This window comes from Malurus melanocephalus, unplaced genomic scaffold, assembly GCF_030028575.1.
Source record: "Malurus melanocephalus ecotype Western Australia unplaced genomic scaffold, MMel_1.1 scaffold_237, whole genome shotgun sequence".
Lineage (NCBI taxonomy): Eukaryota > Metazoa > Chordata > Aves > Passeriformes > Maluridae > Malurus > Malurus melanocephalus.
In genome coordinates, this window is record NW_026623469.1 from 243,144 (window position 1) to 261,092 (window position 17,949).

Genomic DNA, 17,949 nt, shown 5'->3' on the forward strand with positions numbered 1-17,949 from the left:
ATTGCACATCAAAAGACTGAGATCCTACTGTTCCATGCAATGTCCTCACTGAGAGCAGCAAGGCACGGGGGAAGTGGGTACAGGAAATAAATCCTTTAGAAGCTCCCCAGGAGGATCTTGGGTTCCACGTCAGGAAAACAMTTTTGTTCTGGATGTGCCTTGAAAAAATCTCCTCAACCTCAGGTGCATCCCAGGAGCAGAACAGGGAGAGAAGGGAGGCCAGAGAGCACCCTGGTGAGGGGGTYTGCAGCCAGGGGAGAACATTCCTGCTTCAGACACCAGTGGAGGGCTTTGAAATGTTCATCCAGATGCTGAGGCATGGCCGGACTCCAGTGTGACCATCAGCCCTGTGCTTTGGACATTGGCAGCTGCCCAGGCCAAAGCGAGGSGGCCGCAGGAAGGAGCCCATCAGTGACCAGACTGAAATGAGAAGATGGACCTGCCACCCCTGCTGGGTTTGGGCATCAGTCCTGGTTTAAGATCCCTGGCCATTCCCTGCAGCCCCTGGCGTGTGCCAGGGGTGCCCAGGCTGTCCCTAAACAAGGGGTGCCCAGGCTGTCCCTGTGCCCGGGGTGCCCAGGCTGTCCCTAAACAAGGGGTGCCCAGGCTGTCCCTGTGCCCGGGGTACCCAGGCTGTCCCTGGCCCCAGCTGCCACCCCCAGCCCCACTCTCAGCCCGCAGGAGGATCCTGTGCTCACTGCACGGCTCCGGGGAGCTGCCAGCCCCGGTGTCTGGCAAAGGAGGCTTGTGAGCATGACTCAGTCAGCCTCCAAAAGAGGCAGCGAGAAACAAGAATCTGCTGTGAGCTGCATCTTGATTTTTAAGCMAATCTCGTGATGTTTTGCTGAGCCAGAGGGTGGTTCTGTGATACCCAGGCAGTGCTGAAACCCACAGGCATCTGGGGTTTTTGGGGGTACAAATTGTCCTTTTTGTACACATCACCACCCTTGGGGTGCCAGAGACCTCCTTCCTGCAGGGAGCAAACCCCCACATCCCCAGTGCTGCAGTCCCAGCACAGGTCACCCTTTTGTGGGGGCAATTCTCATCTGGGATATTCCAACAGCTCCTGGCTGCCCTCAGAGCTGCCCTCTCAACCTTGTGATGCCTGCAGGGATTCTGAAACTTCACTGGGCAGCTCTGAGCAGCGTTGGGGCAATATCAGAATGGCCTCTTGTGTCTGCCCAGAGCAGCCTTGGCTCACTGGAACCAAAGGTGTGAGAGCAGAGAGGTGCCCTCAGCCCTGCACAGAGCACAACCACGGCCAGGCAAGAAACTTCCTGATGGTGGAGAAACGATTCTGCAAACCCCTCCAGCCCCAACTGCTGTCCCACGGTCCCCACAGCCRAGGGTGACAGCAGGAACCTGGATGTGACCCTCGGCCTGGTCCCAGCTCTGCACAGCTCCTACAGGCATCAGCTCCAGCCCGAACCAGAGCCCCGCCGGTGTTTGATCCATCCCCATCTCCCCATCACCAGCACCAAGGCAGCAGCGCTGAGGATCCCAGGGCAGGCTGGGGTCCCCGCTGCCCCACGGGACCCCACAGCAGCCAGGCTGGGTCTGCTCCCCTCCGGTGCCTGCGGGGACGGCGGGAGCTCCTTCCCTCTTTGCAGTCAGCGCAGAGCRATCGGCCTTTTCAGGGCATGAGTCATCTGACCTATTTAGCCATCTTAGGAAGAGATGAATGACTCCTTCAGAGGGCTCCTCTCTCTCTCTTGTCTAGACAGCCAAGCTCTCGACTGCAAACACCTTCCCCTGCTCTCCTGGAGCCACCTGGCTGCTCCCCAGGATGCCGAGGGATGCTCTGGGCGGGCACGGGGCCGGATCACACCGGGGCATCCTCAGGGGGCTTTGAGCTCAGCCTGGCTTTCACTTGCCCTGGGCAAGGGGAGATTTCAACACCAAAATTGTGGATATCTACTTCTGAAAAACGTTGTCCATGTCTCAGGAGGGTTCTGTGGAGTTGAGCTGGTCCTGGACAGGGCAGAACTGGACATTTCAGCTCTGAATAACCTCKGTGTCAGCCAAGAGTAACTAGGTTTTATTTAGCCCTCCAGGTGGCTCAGCTCAGCAGCTCACCTGGGGCAGGTGCCAGTGCCACTGGATGCTTGAGCCAGGGGAGTCTCTCCTCATCCTCACACAGGCACAAAACAGAAAATCACTGTGCAGTTCAAAGAATCACCCAAATCTTAGGGGAAAGCCCCATTTTTGCAGGACTTTTTGTCCTTCCTGGGACCATCATGACTTTCTTTACAGAAGGGAAATGTCCAAGTGAGCAACTAACATTTTTTTTCAGGTTGTCGTGGTGTGTAGGTCACCTGCCTGTGTCTCACACTGCAAGTCAGCTCCTGAGCCTTCCTCCACAGGACCACAAGACAGAGACTCAGAGGTGCCAGGAGGTGCTCAGAGGACAGGGAAGGCTCGGGAAAGTGGCACTGTAAGCACCCATAGAGCTCTAACACAGTTAACAGAAAGCTGCACATCTGGGAATGAAAGTGGTTGGCTCTGTCCAAAAAAGAGGGACTTTGGCACTGAAAGGAGCCAATGGGTGACACATGGCCCAGAGCCATCTTTTGTTTGAAAAGCAGGGGAAGAGTGAGTCACAGCAGGGACTGGATTCACATCTGTGCTCCAGAGCCCCCAGGCAGATCCTGGATGCTGGGGATGAGGCATTGGAATGGATTTTGGAAAGCAGGCTCCAGCACCAGCGATGCCACAGATGGGGAAAGCCAGCCTGGGAAGAGGGTTTGTGGTGGGAGTCATGGGGAATGCTTGGTTTTCACTCGGTCCAGGGGTTGGGAAGGCTCTGCAGCAMAGGACTGGCCTGGGGAAACCATCCCAGGAGAGAACTACAGGAGGGGAAAGAGTTCAGCCAGCAAATGAAAGAGGAATAAGGGGGTGCCATTAACCTTGGGACTGATCAGGCACCAAAGCTGTGTGAGAGGAYGCCGTGCTCTGGAGCTGCTGGGATAAAGCCCCACGAGCTGTGAGAGAAGAGCTGCAGCTGAGCAGAGAGCCCCTCAGGCCGAGCAGAACGGGGCTCTGCAGGGGCAGGGCTTTGGGATCACAGCACCCAGAGCAGCAGCACCAGCCTAGCCCAGCAGCTGCTGGGCTGTGGCCCAAATTCCTCCCTGCTTGGGCCAAACCCACCTCCCAGGTGCCTTCAGCTGGGGAAGGAGCCAGCTCCCARCTCAGCTGCTCCTGCAGAAGACATCCATAGCCCTGTGGCATCCCCCACTTCTTGTGGCAGTGAGAGGGGCTTTGGGAGTGCCTTGGTTTCTCTGGGGGGTTTCTGAGAACCCCAGGAACTCAGGGATTTCTGACCTAAGTCGCCCCCACTTTGGTCCTGTCTTTGCCAGCCCTTCCACAGGGATCAGGGACAGCTGCATCAGGGATTCACTGGATTCTGGAGCTTTGAGCATCAGAAGGCTCACGGGGGGACCTCATGGAACTCAGGATGATCCCCTCAGCTCCCAGTCCCTGCCCAGCAATCCAGCACCCCAGACAGAGCCTGAGCTGTGCCCCATCAACCATGGAGACAAGAACGAGACCATGTTCAAAATTAATATATATTTTTATTGAATAGTTGCTCCAAGTGGTCTTGTGAAGCCACCCGTAGAATCACTTCTTTCACCTCAGCAGTGGTTCTGTAACAGTTATCAGCTTTACAAGAGAAGAAAACCAAACAGAAGAGGGTGCAGTAAAATAAATAGGTTATTTTTTTCTTATCTTTAAAATAAACTTTTCAAATAAATACTTTGTTTTGTTTTTTTTTTTNAAAAAAAAAAAAAAAAAAAAAAAAAAGAAAAACACCAGCCATCAGGTTATAAACATATATTATACCTTATAGAAAGGAACTGGAATGGGGAGAGGCGGGGAGGGATCTTTACACACTGTACAGAAGGGCTGTGTGCCCAGAACCTCGGGATGAGAGCCTTGGGGTCCTGGGACAGAGCTCTCCTGTGGATCTTCCAAGGAGAGTTTTGTGCTGAGGACCTGGGCAGGAGGAGGAGGATGCAGAGCCGCTGCCGGCACAGCATCCCCGTGGAATGGGGGAAGGGGGCAAGGTAGGCACGGAGTGGGCAAGGGCAGAGGGTGTGGAGCCTCCTGTGCCAGGCCCAGCTCCCCGAGGTGGGATTGMTCCTGCCCCTGCCAGAGCCCTTTGGGTGCAGCAGGAGAGGGACCAGCGCTGCCTYCCTTGCACGTTCCTGCTGCCCCAGAGGGGTGTGAGCTCTTCCCACCCACCCAACCTCCCCCTGCCTGCAGTGCCCCTCCACTGAATCCTGGGATTCTGCCCTCGGGGACACTTCTGCAGTTGTCACCCCAAACAGAACAGATCCCACCTCCCAGCTTCAGCCTGACTCTGGGAGGGTTTGCAAGAGATCCTGGYGCTCACAGAGGAATCCCTCAAAGCAAACAGAGCCCCAGGAGCTCCCAGCTCAGGTTTGGCCCACCTGGACCAGTCAGCATCCCACAGGCTCCTCGGAGGAGCCAAGCCTCCCGACCAGATCCCGTTAAAGGATGAGCTTTGGGGTGGGGGTCAGCCCTTATCACATCCCTGTCACAAACATTAAACCTTCAGTTCCTGAACACCTCCCAGCCTTCTCCAGCCTCAAAACACCCCAGCAACAGAGGGACARTGGGGTCTGGGAATGGCGAGTTTGGGGCACAGTGAGCGCTCCTTCCCTGTGCAGCTCCCCTTCACCACAGCTTACCCCTCTCCACCAAACTTCAGAGCCATTCCTAATCTCTTATTCCGGGCTTTGGCATCTTTTGGTCAATGGCATTTGCCCTCCAGCCTTCGGGCTCACCCTTGGGATGGGGAGGAGTGAAATCAGTGGGACTTTATGGGAATCTGAGAATCACAAAGAGCTCCCTCTTGTTCCTTGAGGCACTGGTGTTTCTCAGTGATGGGTGGACAGCAGCCCAAGGACCTCTCTGGCCCTTCCAGCAGGAGGGATCAGTGGGGTGGGGTGGGAGGGACCCTCCAGACCCCTCCATGACCTCTCCCCACCAGTTCTGGGACTGATTTGCCAATGGGGAAAGAAGAGAATGGCACCAAGGGAAGCCTTGGAGGAAGCAAATAACATCAAGGACTCTGGCATGGATGGATCTTGGGACTTCTGGTGGGAAAAGGAGGCTCTGGATGGASAACAGAGCAGAGAGAGCTCTGGTCCTGCTCAGCAGGTCCTGCCTCCTGCTCCTTTGGCACCTTTGAATTCTCTTTCCCTGCCTAAATCTGCCCCCAGCCCTGTACATTCCCTGGCAAAGAAAAGACAACAATCCAGGAGCGTTCCCTCACAAGGCAGATCCATCCCTGTGCGAGAGCAGAGGGATCCGCATGTGACGCTCCCAAAAGAAAACCAAAAAAGACACGTCAGGACAGAGAGAAAGCCCAACTGCCGGGACAAGCAGCTGCAAACAAACACCCCGAGCAGATGGGATCTGACTCACAGAGGGTGGGGCAGGAAAGGGGCTCCCAACCCCAAGCAGCACCGGGGGCCTCTCCACAGCAAACCRAAGCGCCTGGCAGCTGGAGGTGGGGATGGAGCGGGATGGGTCTGCTCAGAGCGGGTGAGCAAAAGCTTAGGAAATAATCTGAGGCTGCCCACAGCCTTCCCCACCACAGAGGAGCTCAGTGAACCAAAGCTTTGGATTCTTCTCCTTAGAGTGCTTTGGTGCTTCCCAGCCTCTCCTGACTACTGRGGGCGAGGAAGGGGAATGTTGAGCACCCGCAGGTGGAACGGGAAGCAGGAATTACAGGTAAAGTCTCCTGCCCTCAYCAGGGCAGAGACCAGCAGGTGGAAATGGTCCAGCCCCCACAGGTTCTGGGTATGGCTTCCTGTCTGCCCTCCATGAAAACAATGCCCTGTTCTGGTCCTACAGCCCTCAGTGCCCAGCAGGGCTCTCTTCCTCCCTACCTTCTGGAATCATGGAATCATTTCTGTTGGAAAAGCCCTCTAAGACCACCGAGTCCAAACATTAACTGAGCACTGCCAAGACGGCACTAAGCTGTGGCCCTCAGTGCCACATCTCCATGGCTTTTAAATCCCTCCCCTCCTACACATCCAGCATTTCATCAAATGTATCTCCCAGGTTTGTCGTTCTGTGGAGAGGAGACATTCTGGAGCCCTGGCTGTGCTCCTCAGCCTTCACCAGGCTGTGGCACCATTCCCTGGTAGGAGGGGAGCTCCTGCACTGACCCAGATAAAGCCCATTAGGTGGAAGGCTCCTGGCAGTCCTGGCCTCACCCCAGTTCCTGAAGGGAGCTGTGCTGCAGTGGCCATGCCAAGCCGGGCTGGCTCGGGGGAGCTGAGCCATGGGCAGCCTTCTCCTCATCCCCCAGCTCCAGCACCTGGGGGAGGTCACCCCGCGCTCGCATGACTCGGGAGGCCGTGAAAATGATGAAGCTTCACATGTTGAGTCATTCCACCATCAGGAGAGGAAGCAATGAATTGCAAAGATACAGAGGTGGTAACTAAATTTACAAGTGGGATCCGTTTAAAAAGGAGGAGAAAAAAAAATCAAAGTAGAGCAAGTTGGAAAATTCTGTTCATTAGTTTTCTTTAAAAAGTTTCAATGAACTGTTTCACATTCTCATTCAAGGGAGACGGTTCCTCCAACCAGCAGGGAAAAAGGGACCTTTTCTCCCTAAAAATGCTTTCTGGTTTTTATGAAGAAGGAGTTTAATCAGCACCAATAGAAGAGTGAACTGAGCCTTCCAAAGGAAGGAGACTCCTGGTGGAAGTGTCTCCCCACAACATGGCCTGGAAGAAGGAAGCCAAGCAGTTATTGACATATGGATAAATGGATTTGCAATGTATTTTATGTTTGCTGCTGTGGGGGTGTGGCCTGGTCTCAGAGGGATTCACACACCCACAGGGCACCCTCCGACAAGGTCACGGCCTCAAAATCCAAATGATTCCAGAGCCCAGGCTGGCCTCAGAGATACACAATGTGCCAACGGGCTCTGTCCCTTCCTAATGCCAGGAGATCCCTTTGCATCCCGGAGCACCATCCTGAGATACCCACAGATCCTTCCACAGGCTCTGAGAAAAATCAGGGAGAGGATTTCACTCACATCCATAACATCCTCCACCACAAACTTCCCACCAGGGGTGGGATTCATACCCCCTTCCCCGGGGAACCTCGAGTTCAATGTTTGGGTGCCATTTGAATCAAGGGAGCCAGGCATTGCCAGCACAGGATTTCATGAATAATGCTTCCAAGCAGGATGAATCACTCCCTGGAACCGCTTCTCCCCGCAGCACAGGGAGCTTGGATCCACCACGGTTTTTAGAAAGCAAATGGATGGAAAGAGGAATCCCACAGTGAATTGCACCTCTGCCTCACCTCACAGCCAGCACTGAATCCCACCCTCCACGCAGAGCAGTCGYCCCCAGACAATCCGTACACCTCCCTTTCCCCCTCTCCCGATGGTCTAGGAACCAAGGGGCTGGGACTAGCAATGAACTGACCGGGAAATCATCTTTTCCAGCATGTGCAAGTGCACCAGGAAGCCCAACCTTGTACCTGGCASCGTTCACAGCAGTATCATGAATATTACTAGGAACAGACCTACCCATCCTAACGTTATATTTATATATACAAAAATAGATCCACAGAACTCTATGGAAAGAGGTGGCTGGGAAGAGGCAACAGATGAGCCCCAGGAGCTGGGTCTGGGAGAAGCCAAGGGATGTGTTGCATATATTTCTCCAGGGGAASCATCCCCTTCTCTCTGTGCTCTCGCACCTGGGAGGGGGAACAAACAGGCAGAGCCGAGCTCCAGGACACCATCCTGGCTCCAAACTGCTCCAAACGACACCAGCGGGGTCACAGCCAGGAGCTGGCACCACACGGAGATGGGGCCAAGTTCAGGACCACCAGGAGACCCCCAGCCACAGCAGCCAGTTGGGCTCATTATGATCCCAGCAAGGCAGCGCAGAGCCCTGACCGGGATTCCAGTGTCCGTCTACTGTGCAGATGGCCCAACCCCAGGGCTTGCTCCAGCCCCATTCCCGGTTGTCCATGGGTGGCAGAACCCCCTCAGTGAGGTGAGGGCTCAAAGGAAACTTCGCAGGGAGGGAAGGTCGGGGTCCCCAATTTCGACAGCCCCTCATGCTCTCCGTGTCCTCCAGCCCAATSCAGGGTGACAGAAGCCCCTGGAGGGAAGTCCCTGGAGTGGTGGCTGCTCACAGTTGGCTTTGCTGTATTTTTTAAAAGTGAATTCAGTGCTGGTGGAAGGTACCAGATCGGGGTGTGAGCACGGAGCGCCTGTGGCATCTGCTGGGCGGTGGGATGGAGCCAGGCGGCAGCTCCCACCTCAGGCAGCCCTCCAAGGCCTGGAGAAATGAATGGCAATTTCCAAGCAGCTCCTTTTTCTCAGCCAAATCCCAGAGAGGACCTTTCCCTTGCTGCAGTCGGGCAGGAGCAAGTGGGCTGGGCTGCCTCTGATAGATCCTTCCCCTGCCAGAAGGTTTCTAAAGCTTCCCACACCTTCTCTTCCTCTTTGAGACAGAAAAACACGGTGCCACCTCATCTTGGAGCTCGCTCACTTCTCCCAGCGGCTTCCAAGCCTGGAGGGAAGCCACTGCCACTGGTGACACCACTCGGCACCCCAGCCCCTTGGGGAAAGGGACCTATGGCCACCTGAAAGGCCAAAGGCCACCCACGGAAAGTGCTGGAGAAGAAGAGTGAGAGGCGGAGGTCTTACTCCCGAGGGGCTCTTGCACAGGGATGCACTGACCTGTCTCCKCCCCCCACGGATAAGGACCACACTATGGGGCAGCTCCTAAACCTGCTGGGAGCATAGCCCTGGGAGCCTCGGGTCACCCAGCCCAGGGGGCAGAGTCCCAAGGATCCTGCGGGTCACCTTTCCCTGGGGGACACAGCCTGGGAGAGTACCCTCAGCTCACTCTGCCTCTCCTGCCTCTCTCCCACATGTGCAAAACCACTGTGACCCCCCACCTTGAGGCCGRCTGCCCCAGCTGCCCAGCCCCGGGGGAACCCCCGGGTCACCCGTCTCAATCCCGGAGGGTGATGGTGGGTAAGGGAGAACGCTGCAGAGCGGAGGGAGCCAAGAGACAAGGGGGATGGAGAAGAGAAGGGAAGAGAAAAGGAGGAGGAGAGGAAGGAAGAGGAGCAAAGCCCGCTTCTCCTTCTCGGGAGGCTCATACCGGCTTGTCCAGCGTTTTGGGGAAGGGCGTGCCGCTGGAGGAGGAGATCTTTCTGCAGACCGTRTTGGTGTGGCTCTGGCAGCGGCAGCCGGGGCGTTTCAGGCCATCATAACCCCGCTGGCAAAGTTTGAGGCACCCGAGGGTGGGAAAGTAGCAGCAGAGGCAGGGCATGAGGAGGGACAGGACGCTCATGGCAGCCCAGCGGGCGCAGCAGGAGCCTGGCCCGCAGGAGCAGGGGTCGTCGGCGCAGGTGTCCTCGTCGTCCGTGGAGCAGTGGTAGAAGAGCCCCTTGACGCAGCACAGGCAGGTCCCGTAGTCAAGGAGGCTCTCGGCGGAGCAGAGGCAGCGCTGGTTGCAGAGCCAGCAGGAGGGCAGGCTGCGGGCAGCCGTGCACCGYGCACACTTGCAGCGCCCGCACACCTCGCACAGCAGCAGGTGCCCGTGCGCCGCCGGCTTCTCCGAGCTCCCCTTGAGCGGCGACTCCTCCGCCTTCAGCTCACCGCCGCRGGGCTGCGTCCGGATCAGTGAGTGCCCGGAGTGCGACGGCGTCAGGCTGCTCAGCAGGCGCTGGTCCGAGGCCGTGGTGCTCTGCGACACCGAGCTGGCCGTGCTCGAGTGGCTCAGGTGYGGCTGCAGAGGCGGCATCTGATGCTGCTGGCTGTGGCTGCGGTGCAAGTCCTGGAAGGTGGAAGACGCCAGGCGGTCCTGGGACCACTCCTGCTTGTGCGGGGGCTGGGACAGCGAGGGGTTGGAGCGGGCTTGCTGGCAGCACGCTGCCGGCCTCTCCACGTAGTTGTTGCTGGCGCGGATGGAGCGGATTTGGTCGATGGACAGCACCTGCTGTAAGTCCTCRGCGGGTGGGTCCATGGTCTCGTCACAGCTGAGTTCAGCCACGCTGGAAGAGAGCTGCATTTCCAGGAGCCGGGAGACCCTGCGGCATCAGGGCACATCTAAAAATCCTAAAGGATGGGGCAGGAAGAGAGAAAATATTCCCGTCACATGATCCATCCATCCAAATCATTGACTCACAGACTGGATTGGGATGGAAGGGACCTCAAAGCTCGTCTCATTCCAGCCCCCTGCCATGGGCGGGGACACCYCCCGCTGGAGTGAAGCAGGACGCACGGGCTGGCTGGAGAGCTCCAAATGAAAGGATTTCCAACAGCCAGACCCGGAGTATTTCTGTGCCTGGGAATACTCAGGCTGGACACCTCCCAAGGGAAGGGCTGTCGGATCTGCCCCTCGACCCGGCGGGCACAGCCTCYCCCCATGCTTCTGAGCCTCTCGTCCTGCCAGAGGATTTCTCACCCCTGACCAGCACCTCCTCCTTCCCCAGGGGCACGTGCTGCCCTCTCCGGAGTAGGGGAAATGGGAAGCAGTGACACGACAGAGCTGGGAATCCTCCCCTTCCTCGGAGCAGGGGCCTTGCTCTGTTTTGGGGGTTCCCAGCACACCCCGAGCAGCCTCCTGCTGTCATTCCCTGCATACACTGGGAGCACTGGGATGGGTAATCTGAACACAGATCACTTTAGGAGCAGCAGTAACAAATTAGAATTGTGGAATCTTCAAGGACGAAAAAGACCTCTAAGATCAGCAATTCCAGCCATTAACCTAGCACYACCACCGCGTTCACCACCTAACCGTGTCCTCAGGTGCCACATCCACAGCTTTTCTGAATATTTCCTGAGAAGAAAATGCAACTAATGAGCCCCACACTTGGCCAAGGACCAGACTATCCCACAGACTCCAAGTCCTGGTGGAYTGCAGCATGCCATTGCCCCATCCACAGCCCAGGAGCCACAGCAGGTTTCCCTTCAGACCTGGCCCAGACATGAGGGAAGGCAGTCTTGGCACAGGCAAACCCCACAGTGCCCCTCACACCACCCTACCGTGCCCTTTGCTGTTGTTTTCAGGAAATGGCCCTTCCCGAGTGGCAGTGCTGGCAGCAGAGCCTGGCATGCCCAGTAACATCAGCATTCCTGAGGGCCGTGGGATGGGGCAGCAAGGACCCCATGTCCCACCGCTCCCCTTCCTGGTGAGTTTGACCCCATGGCACCGCCTCCCTCTCCAAACCCTCGTGTGCCACACCTCATCGGGGCCCCTTGGTGGGGCTGGGAGAGGAGAGGGACCAACAGGCACAGAGAGCCCTGGGACAGCTCCCATCCTGGCAATGAGGGAGACACAAACCTCCCACTCTGGCCACCTGCACACGGAGCTGCCCAGAAGTGCCCAGAGGATGGACACSGCTCATTGCATGCCAGAGCCCAGCCACGAGCTTCCCTCCCAGCACTTCCAGCCCAGATTTCCATAGGGGATCCATGCTTCCCGTGCACAGCCAGCTTCCCAGGGACAGAGCCATTGCGTGTTGGCTGATCCCAGCTGCGATCCCTCAGTGACACAGGTATTGTGGTGGTGCCTGGGCCCRTGGGAAGATGCTGTTCCCAGAGGAAGCTCCCTCCGGTGTTGCCCACGCTCAGCAGGACGGGGCGGCCGCCGCTTTCAATTGGGTGAAGGGGCCACAGGTAGAATCTGCTCATGCAGCAGAGAGAGGCAGAGGGAAGATTGATTTTCATTAGCCAGGCTGACCTTGAGGAGCAGCGAAAAGCAAAGGCAACTTACTTTGACTGTTCAAGCAAGATCTCTCCCCTCCCATCCCCCTCCCCGGAAAGAAAAGGCAACTGATCTGCTCAGATTTGGGGTTTTTCTCCCTCTGTGCGATTCCCCAATCGGGGACATGCAGACAGTGAGAAGTCGCTCACCCAGGACACCCAGAAGTGATTTGGGCACCCATTTCTTTCCCAGCAATACCAAGTTGAATTAGGAGCTGCCCCGGGGAAGGTTTGTGAGCACCTTGCTGCGATGGGAACAAGCCAGAGGCAAAGCTCTCCTGGCTGTCACCTGCTGCCACTGAGCTCCTCACCTGCGAGGGTCTTACTGAAGCACAGGCTGGGCACCTGAAGCCCCCTGGACTCTTGAGGAGGGATGACCCATCTCAGCCTGCAGCTGGGACCATGCAGAGGGGAGCAGGGAGCAGCCTCGGTGCATCCYCACATCCCTCACCACCCAGATCCCATCAGAGTGGGATTGTTCAGGGGACGATGGTTCCACCCCGGGAGCAGCTGCTCGCCCCTGGGTGTCCATCGCCACTCACCAGTGCTTGGTGCTTTGGCATTCGGTCTCAGCCAGTGAGACCCCCGTGAGAGTCCTGGGAGGGGCTGGAACCACGGCGAGCCCTGAGGGGAGAGACCCCACAGAGGGTCCTGCTGCCGTGGAGCAGTGGAGCTGGCAGGTAAGGGCAGCCAAAGTACAAAGTGTCCAGTACAGGCACCCCCAATCCTCCAAACACCTGGAGCTCGGAGGCACAAGGTGAGACAGCATGMGGAGGAACCCTGGGGACACGGACAGAGCAGAGCTGGCCATCGGCTGTACCAGACACTCCACACCCGGCCATCGGCTGTACTGCACACCCCGGGCCTGGGACACAGCATCGTGGGAGCACCCCCAGCACTGGATCAGGGCCCGAATGCCCCCGGACCTGTGATAGCCCGGGGCGGGGATCAGACATGGACCCGGACTCACCGGCTGGGGAGAGGCACGTGGAGCCGAGGGGAGCTGACCAGAGGATCTGTGCGTTCTCCAGATGGACTGAATGACCAGAGCTGGGACTCCACTTCTTCCTCCGCCCCCACCCCAGGATAGCCCAGTGCCCCCCACTCGCTCCCAGCCCTCCCCGTTGCAGCCCTGATTCCAGAGCTGCCATCAGTCCCCATTCCTGGGCTGAGCATCCCCGGGGCTCTGCTGCAGCCCTCCCTGCCTACCTGCCCGGCCGRGGGGCCCCGGGGCAGCGTCCCCCCAGCCTCCTCCTCCTCCTCACACCCTGCCTGCCAGGCGGGCATGCCAGCCCCGGAAACCGGGCAAGCTTTATGGCCACCACCAGCCCCAAACATATAAAGTTCGTGTGATAATGGGCCGGAGGAGGGATCATAAAAGCAAATGATTTACAGGCTGGAGGTGGCTGCGAGCCGAGAGCAAGCGGCTCAGGGCGCCAGGTGGGAGAAAAGGGACCCCATCGCCGTGCCTGGGTGCTGCAGGGGAACACGGGGTGCCGGGGAAGGCTGAGCCCCCAGCCCCACTCGTCACGCAGCCCACGCGGGGCTCGCACCCGCGATCCCGCAGCCCTCCACGCACACACAGCCCCCGCGCCTCCAGGACCCCCGAGCCCCGCTGCGCCTGCAGCCCGTTCGTGTGCGGGACTGACCCACACGCAGACCCCAACCCCACCGAGTGCGGGACCCCAACCCCCAACTGCAGCCTCCTTCCACACTCACAGCCCGTGCGCATCCAGGGACCCCGCGTCCCTTCGGGAACGGCCCACGCGTGTCCATGACCCCCATCCCCGCTGCTCACACGTGTCCCGGACCCCCGCCCGCTCGGCCCACGCATGTCCCCCCGCCGCGCACCCCACCCGCGTCCGCCCCGCCGCTTTCCGCCGCCGTCTCGCAGCCCACGCGTGTCCGCGCCGGGCGGACTCACCCCGCAGCCGCCGCCGCCGGTCCATCCGCCCGCGGAGCCCGAGCGCGGCGGGGGCAGCCCCGGGGCGGGCAGCGGGGCAGCCCCGGCCCCGCAGCCGAGCCCCGCGCCGCGGGCAGCGGGAGCGGCGGGGGGAGCCCCGCGCTCGGTGGGAACGGGAGGCTGGGAGGAGGGAGGAGGAGGAGGGATGTTGGGAGGAGGGAGGGACCTGGCGCTACCCGGGAGCATCGCGCTCCCCCTCGCTCTGCGCTGCCTTCCCGGAGCTCTTAACGCTTTACCCAAGTGGCGTCATCCCGCTGAAATGGACTCGGCCCATTAGCGGCCCCGCAGAGCCCCGCAGCGCTCCCCAGGCGCCGCTGCCGCCCAGCCCCGCCGCGGGATGCTCAGCCGCTGTTCAAATGTTTCCGTCTGGTCCGGGCTCCGCGGCCCTCCCTGCGCCCCCCGGGGTGGCCCTCCCGCCCCTCGGGCCGGTGTTCCTCACCGAGACAGCCCCCTTCGGGGACACACAGCAGCGGCACGGGACGGGTTGGGGTCAGTGCGACACCGCGGGCAGCTCGGCTTTGGCCGGAGCGGCTCTCGGTGTCTGTCGCTTGGGTTTGATCTGTAAATCGCTATGAAACGGGCACAGTCACCTCACAGAATCACGGAGAAGGTGGGAAAAGACCGCTAAGGTCATCGAGTCCAACCTTCCCCCCGCTCACCTCTTCCCAGGAGGCACCAGGGACAGCCCAGATGCCATCCACCCCCGATATTTCCAAAAAGTCCAGACCCACGCCCGAATTAGCTCCTGTAGGAGATGCTCAGGCAGAGTGACTGGAAAGCGGCTTTTCTACACTGCGACCCACAGAACTGGCCCACGCACATCCCACTCTCCCAGAAACTAAAAGCTTGGCCTCAAGGTCCAAGCAGGGCCTGGATCTTCCATCCCAGAGGTTTTCCCAAGTCGCTGCATGCTCCCTCCTTGCTTCTCTCTCTGACCGTGGCTTAGGAGCACCAGGGATCCTTGTGACACTCCTCAACCCATTTATACGTAAATTGGACCTGGTTTCACAGAACCAAAGACACAAGGCCACCCTGATGACACTGGACGTCACCAGTGAACCCACCAGAGACCCCACCCTGTCTCCATTCCTCTCAAGACTTCCAGACTGGTCACCCATCCTTTCTGGGAGTGTTCACCAGATGAGCAAAGTGACATCCCCAGCTCGAGGAGGGCTCAGAACCTGCCTCAGACATGCGAAGCTGAAGCCATCGAGCCCTCAGCAACCCCAGCTACATCCCCAGCAGCACAGGACCCCCTCGGGGTGGGCAGGTCCCCAGGCTCGGTGGCAAACATACAGTCTGAGTGTGAGAGAGCAGGATGGGGACAGAGGGGAGAAGGACCTGCAGTAAGGGTGATAAATCCAGCTGTGACAGATGGGAACAAATCAGGATGATCCCACGAACCTCAGGGGTCCCCTCCCAGCTGATGCCAGCAGAAGGACTGGAATCCTCCCCAGCTGGGGCCAGTGACTCCACTCTCCGGCACAGTGCCCAGCTGAGCCTTTTTAGCTTAATTTTAGGCATTTCTAGGCTGAGCATTTCTCCATCTCCGTGGGTTCCCACCAGGGATGCTCCTCCAGGAGTTTCTCCAAGAAAGAACGAGTCCCTGACAGCATCCCTCAGCCTCGGCTCCAACTCAGAGCTTTCGGGCTGAATCCCTCTGTGCTCCTACCGGCCCCTCCTCTTCTCCCCATCGCTCTCAGCTCCGTCTTTAAAGGCACAGGAAGGATCCAAGCTGCCCAATTCCCAGCCAGCTGGCCGCGAGCACCTGACTCCTGGGAGCACGTGTGATGTCCTCCCTTTGTCCCAGCCCAAATCTCTCACTCCCACCTTGAGGTGCCAGTGATTCAGGCTTCCCTCGCTGGCTTACAGCATCCCAGCGCAGCCTGCGTCGTGCTCAGCCGGCGCCGCTTTATTCCTCGCTCGCTGCCGAGGGAGGGCCAAAAAGGCATGAATGCACAGCTCCCGGGAGGAGTGGGAGGGTGGGAAGCGCAGCGAGAACAGAAGCCTCCCGGTGAGTTATTGACCACAGCGTCGCTCAAGAGGAGGGCTGGGAGCCCGAGTGCGTTTGTGAAGCAGGGAAGTTCAGAGCCTCCCCCAAAGGAAGGGTCTGGGAGGACCCGACCCCCCCTCTCCGCCTCCTCCAGCCCCGGTTCAGAGGGGTTTTGGCTGTCGGGAGAGGGATRTGGCTCCCCCGATGAGCTGTGCCAGAGGAAGGTGTGAGGCTCGTGTAGGTTTCTTGTCATCTCTGCCCGTGTTGGGTGTGTGGGGATAGGGATGGAGCACCCCTCCCACAGCTCATGCTGTGCCCCATGTTCTGCTCAGCCCGGGCCTGCAGCCCACCCCAGCTCCTCAGCTCACCTTTGGGATTGGTTCCACTCATCCCAGTGAAAATCCACCACCTTTGAGCCCTGGGGTCCTGCCCAGAGGGATGGGGAGAAGCAGCCCCTGGGTGTCCCATTTACATTTGAGGCTGTCGGTGCACRTCCTGCCTGGGCAGCTGAGAGCACRGCGACTCCAACACCAAGATGGACATCCCGGGGTTCCCAGCTCCAGCTGAGCCTGCTCAGCAGGGCCCCAGCTCCTGTTGCATATCCCTGCATTTGCTGATGATCACAGATCATCAGCAATTCCTCCCCTCTTTACTCTTCCCATTCCCCCTGCACATTTCCAGCAGCCCCAGAAACATGGGACATCACTCACTTTCCTTTTCCTTCCCAAAAAGTGTCTCTACATCCACACCTTGGTCACAAATCCGAAGGAGCTTAGCCTGGAGCCTGGAAAACTTAGCTGAGATTTTGAAACAATCAGGAGAGCTTGGCACCATTTTCCACAGGGATTTTCCAGCCTCCTCTGAGCCTGACCAGCTCCAGCCCTGCCTGTGGCCATAGTCGGACAATTCACCCCTGGGAATCAGCCCTGCAGTGGGCAGGACAGCAGGACATCCCAGAGCAAGGCTGAAGCTGCCTGATCTCTCCTGCTGCTGTTTGCCAAGCTCGGGCTCAGGGGGAGGGTAATTCACCTCCAGTTAAAGACGATGCAAGGGAGGGAGGAAAAAAAAGAGAGAGGAGAAAGAGAACATGCGATTCCCCTGATTCAATCAGCCAGAAACAAGGAGGTGCTGGTGCCCTCTAATTTGGAGATTCACAGATTTTAGGGCCAGAAGGGACCATGATGCTCATCTAGCCTGACAGTCTGTATTATGTAAAAGCCACTTGAAGCCAGACAGTGCCATGAGCTTTTCAGAAGCAACAGCCAGCACTAGGGAACTTATTAAAGGACTGYGACTCTCCTGAGGTGGGGGACATGTGGCTCCCAGCTGGGAGAGGAGGAGGCCAGGTACACCCACCCAGATGGGCTTCAGCTGAACAGACGGCAGCGCTGGGGGAGAGGAAACATCATTTCCCTTCCCTGTCATGCAGCTCCTTCTCACAGAAGGACAGATAAGTGAGGGAAAAACCAACCTCTTCCTTGTGTTTTCCTTTTGAGTGCTCCCTAGTCCCTGGAAAGAAAACAGGGACGCTGGCCCTGAGCTGTTTCTTGCCTGCTTTGGGGTCAAAGCCCACGGTTTGCRGTGTAGCCATGGGAGCTGAGTCTGCCTCTCCCGGAGCTGGATCCGGAGCTCCGAGCTCAGCCTGCAGCACCCGGAGGTGTAGTCATTGACTGCAATGAGAGTTTCCCTCTGAAGATGGAGCCAGGCAGCATAAAACATCAATAAAGCGCTCAGGATGCGTCCCTTAATGAGCTGAGATTGTAACACGCTGCCAGAGCTGCCCATTCTGCGGGGAGAGAGGAGCAGATCCTGCTGGGGAAGTGTTAAGTGGGTCCTGCTGACTCATTGATGCAGATGGTTCCGGCCCCGCGCCGAGCAGGAGCGGCGTCTCCAGGGGCTCTCCAGAGCCCGGGGTGAGCAGGGATCCAGCACCTCGCCCCGGCCCCAGGGGAACAGCAGGACAGGGGCCACCATTTCCCATGTCACTATTTCCCGTGTCACCATTTCCCTCGTCCCGCTGTGTGCAGTGAGCACCGAGTGTTGCCTGTCCCTGTGCATTGTCACCATCACRGTGGAGAGGCCCTGGCACAGGGTGCCCAGAGAAGCTGTGGCTGCCCCTGGATCCCTGGMAGTGYCCAAGGCCAGGCTGGACATTGGGGCTGGGAGCAGCCTGGGACAGTGGAAGGTGTCCCTGCAGGGGATYGAGAG

At 58.6% G+C, this 17,949-nt stretch overlaps 1 protein-coding gene across 2 annotated transcripts; it reads right to left on the reverse strand.

The window, feature by feature from the left end:
* Window positions 1–3,782: 3,782 nt before the first annotated feature.
* Window positions 3,783–15,774, reverse strand: SPRY3 (sprouty RTK signaling antagonist 3). Of its 2 annotated transcripts, none has more exons than XM_057374992.1 (2): window positions 15,579–15,774; window positions 3,783–10,135 (listed from the first exon to the last, which is right to left on the reverse strand). In XM_057374992.1, the coding sequence occupies exon 2, from the start codon at window positions 10,086–10,088 to the stop codon at window positions 9,171–9,173; it is 918 nt and encodes a 305-aa protein (XP_057230975.1). In that variant the 5' UTR covers window positions 10,089–10,135; window positions 15,579–15,774; the 3' UTR covers window positions 3,783–9,170. The 2 variants fall into 2 exon arrangements, with proteins under 2 accessions (XP_057230975.1, XP_057230974.1); XM_057374991.1 differs by lacking the exon at window positions 15,579–15,774 and adding an exon at window positions 13,710–14,858.
* Between the last annotated feature and the right edge of the window lie 2,175 nt (window positions 15,775–17,949).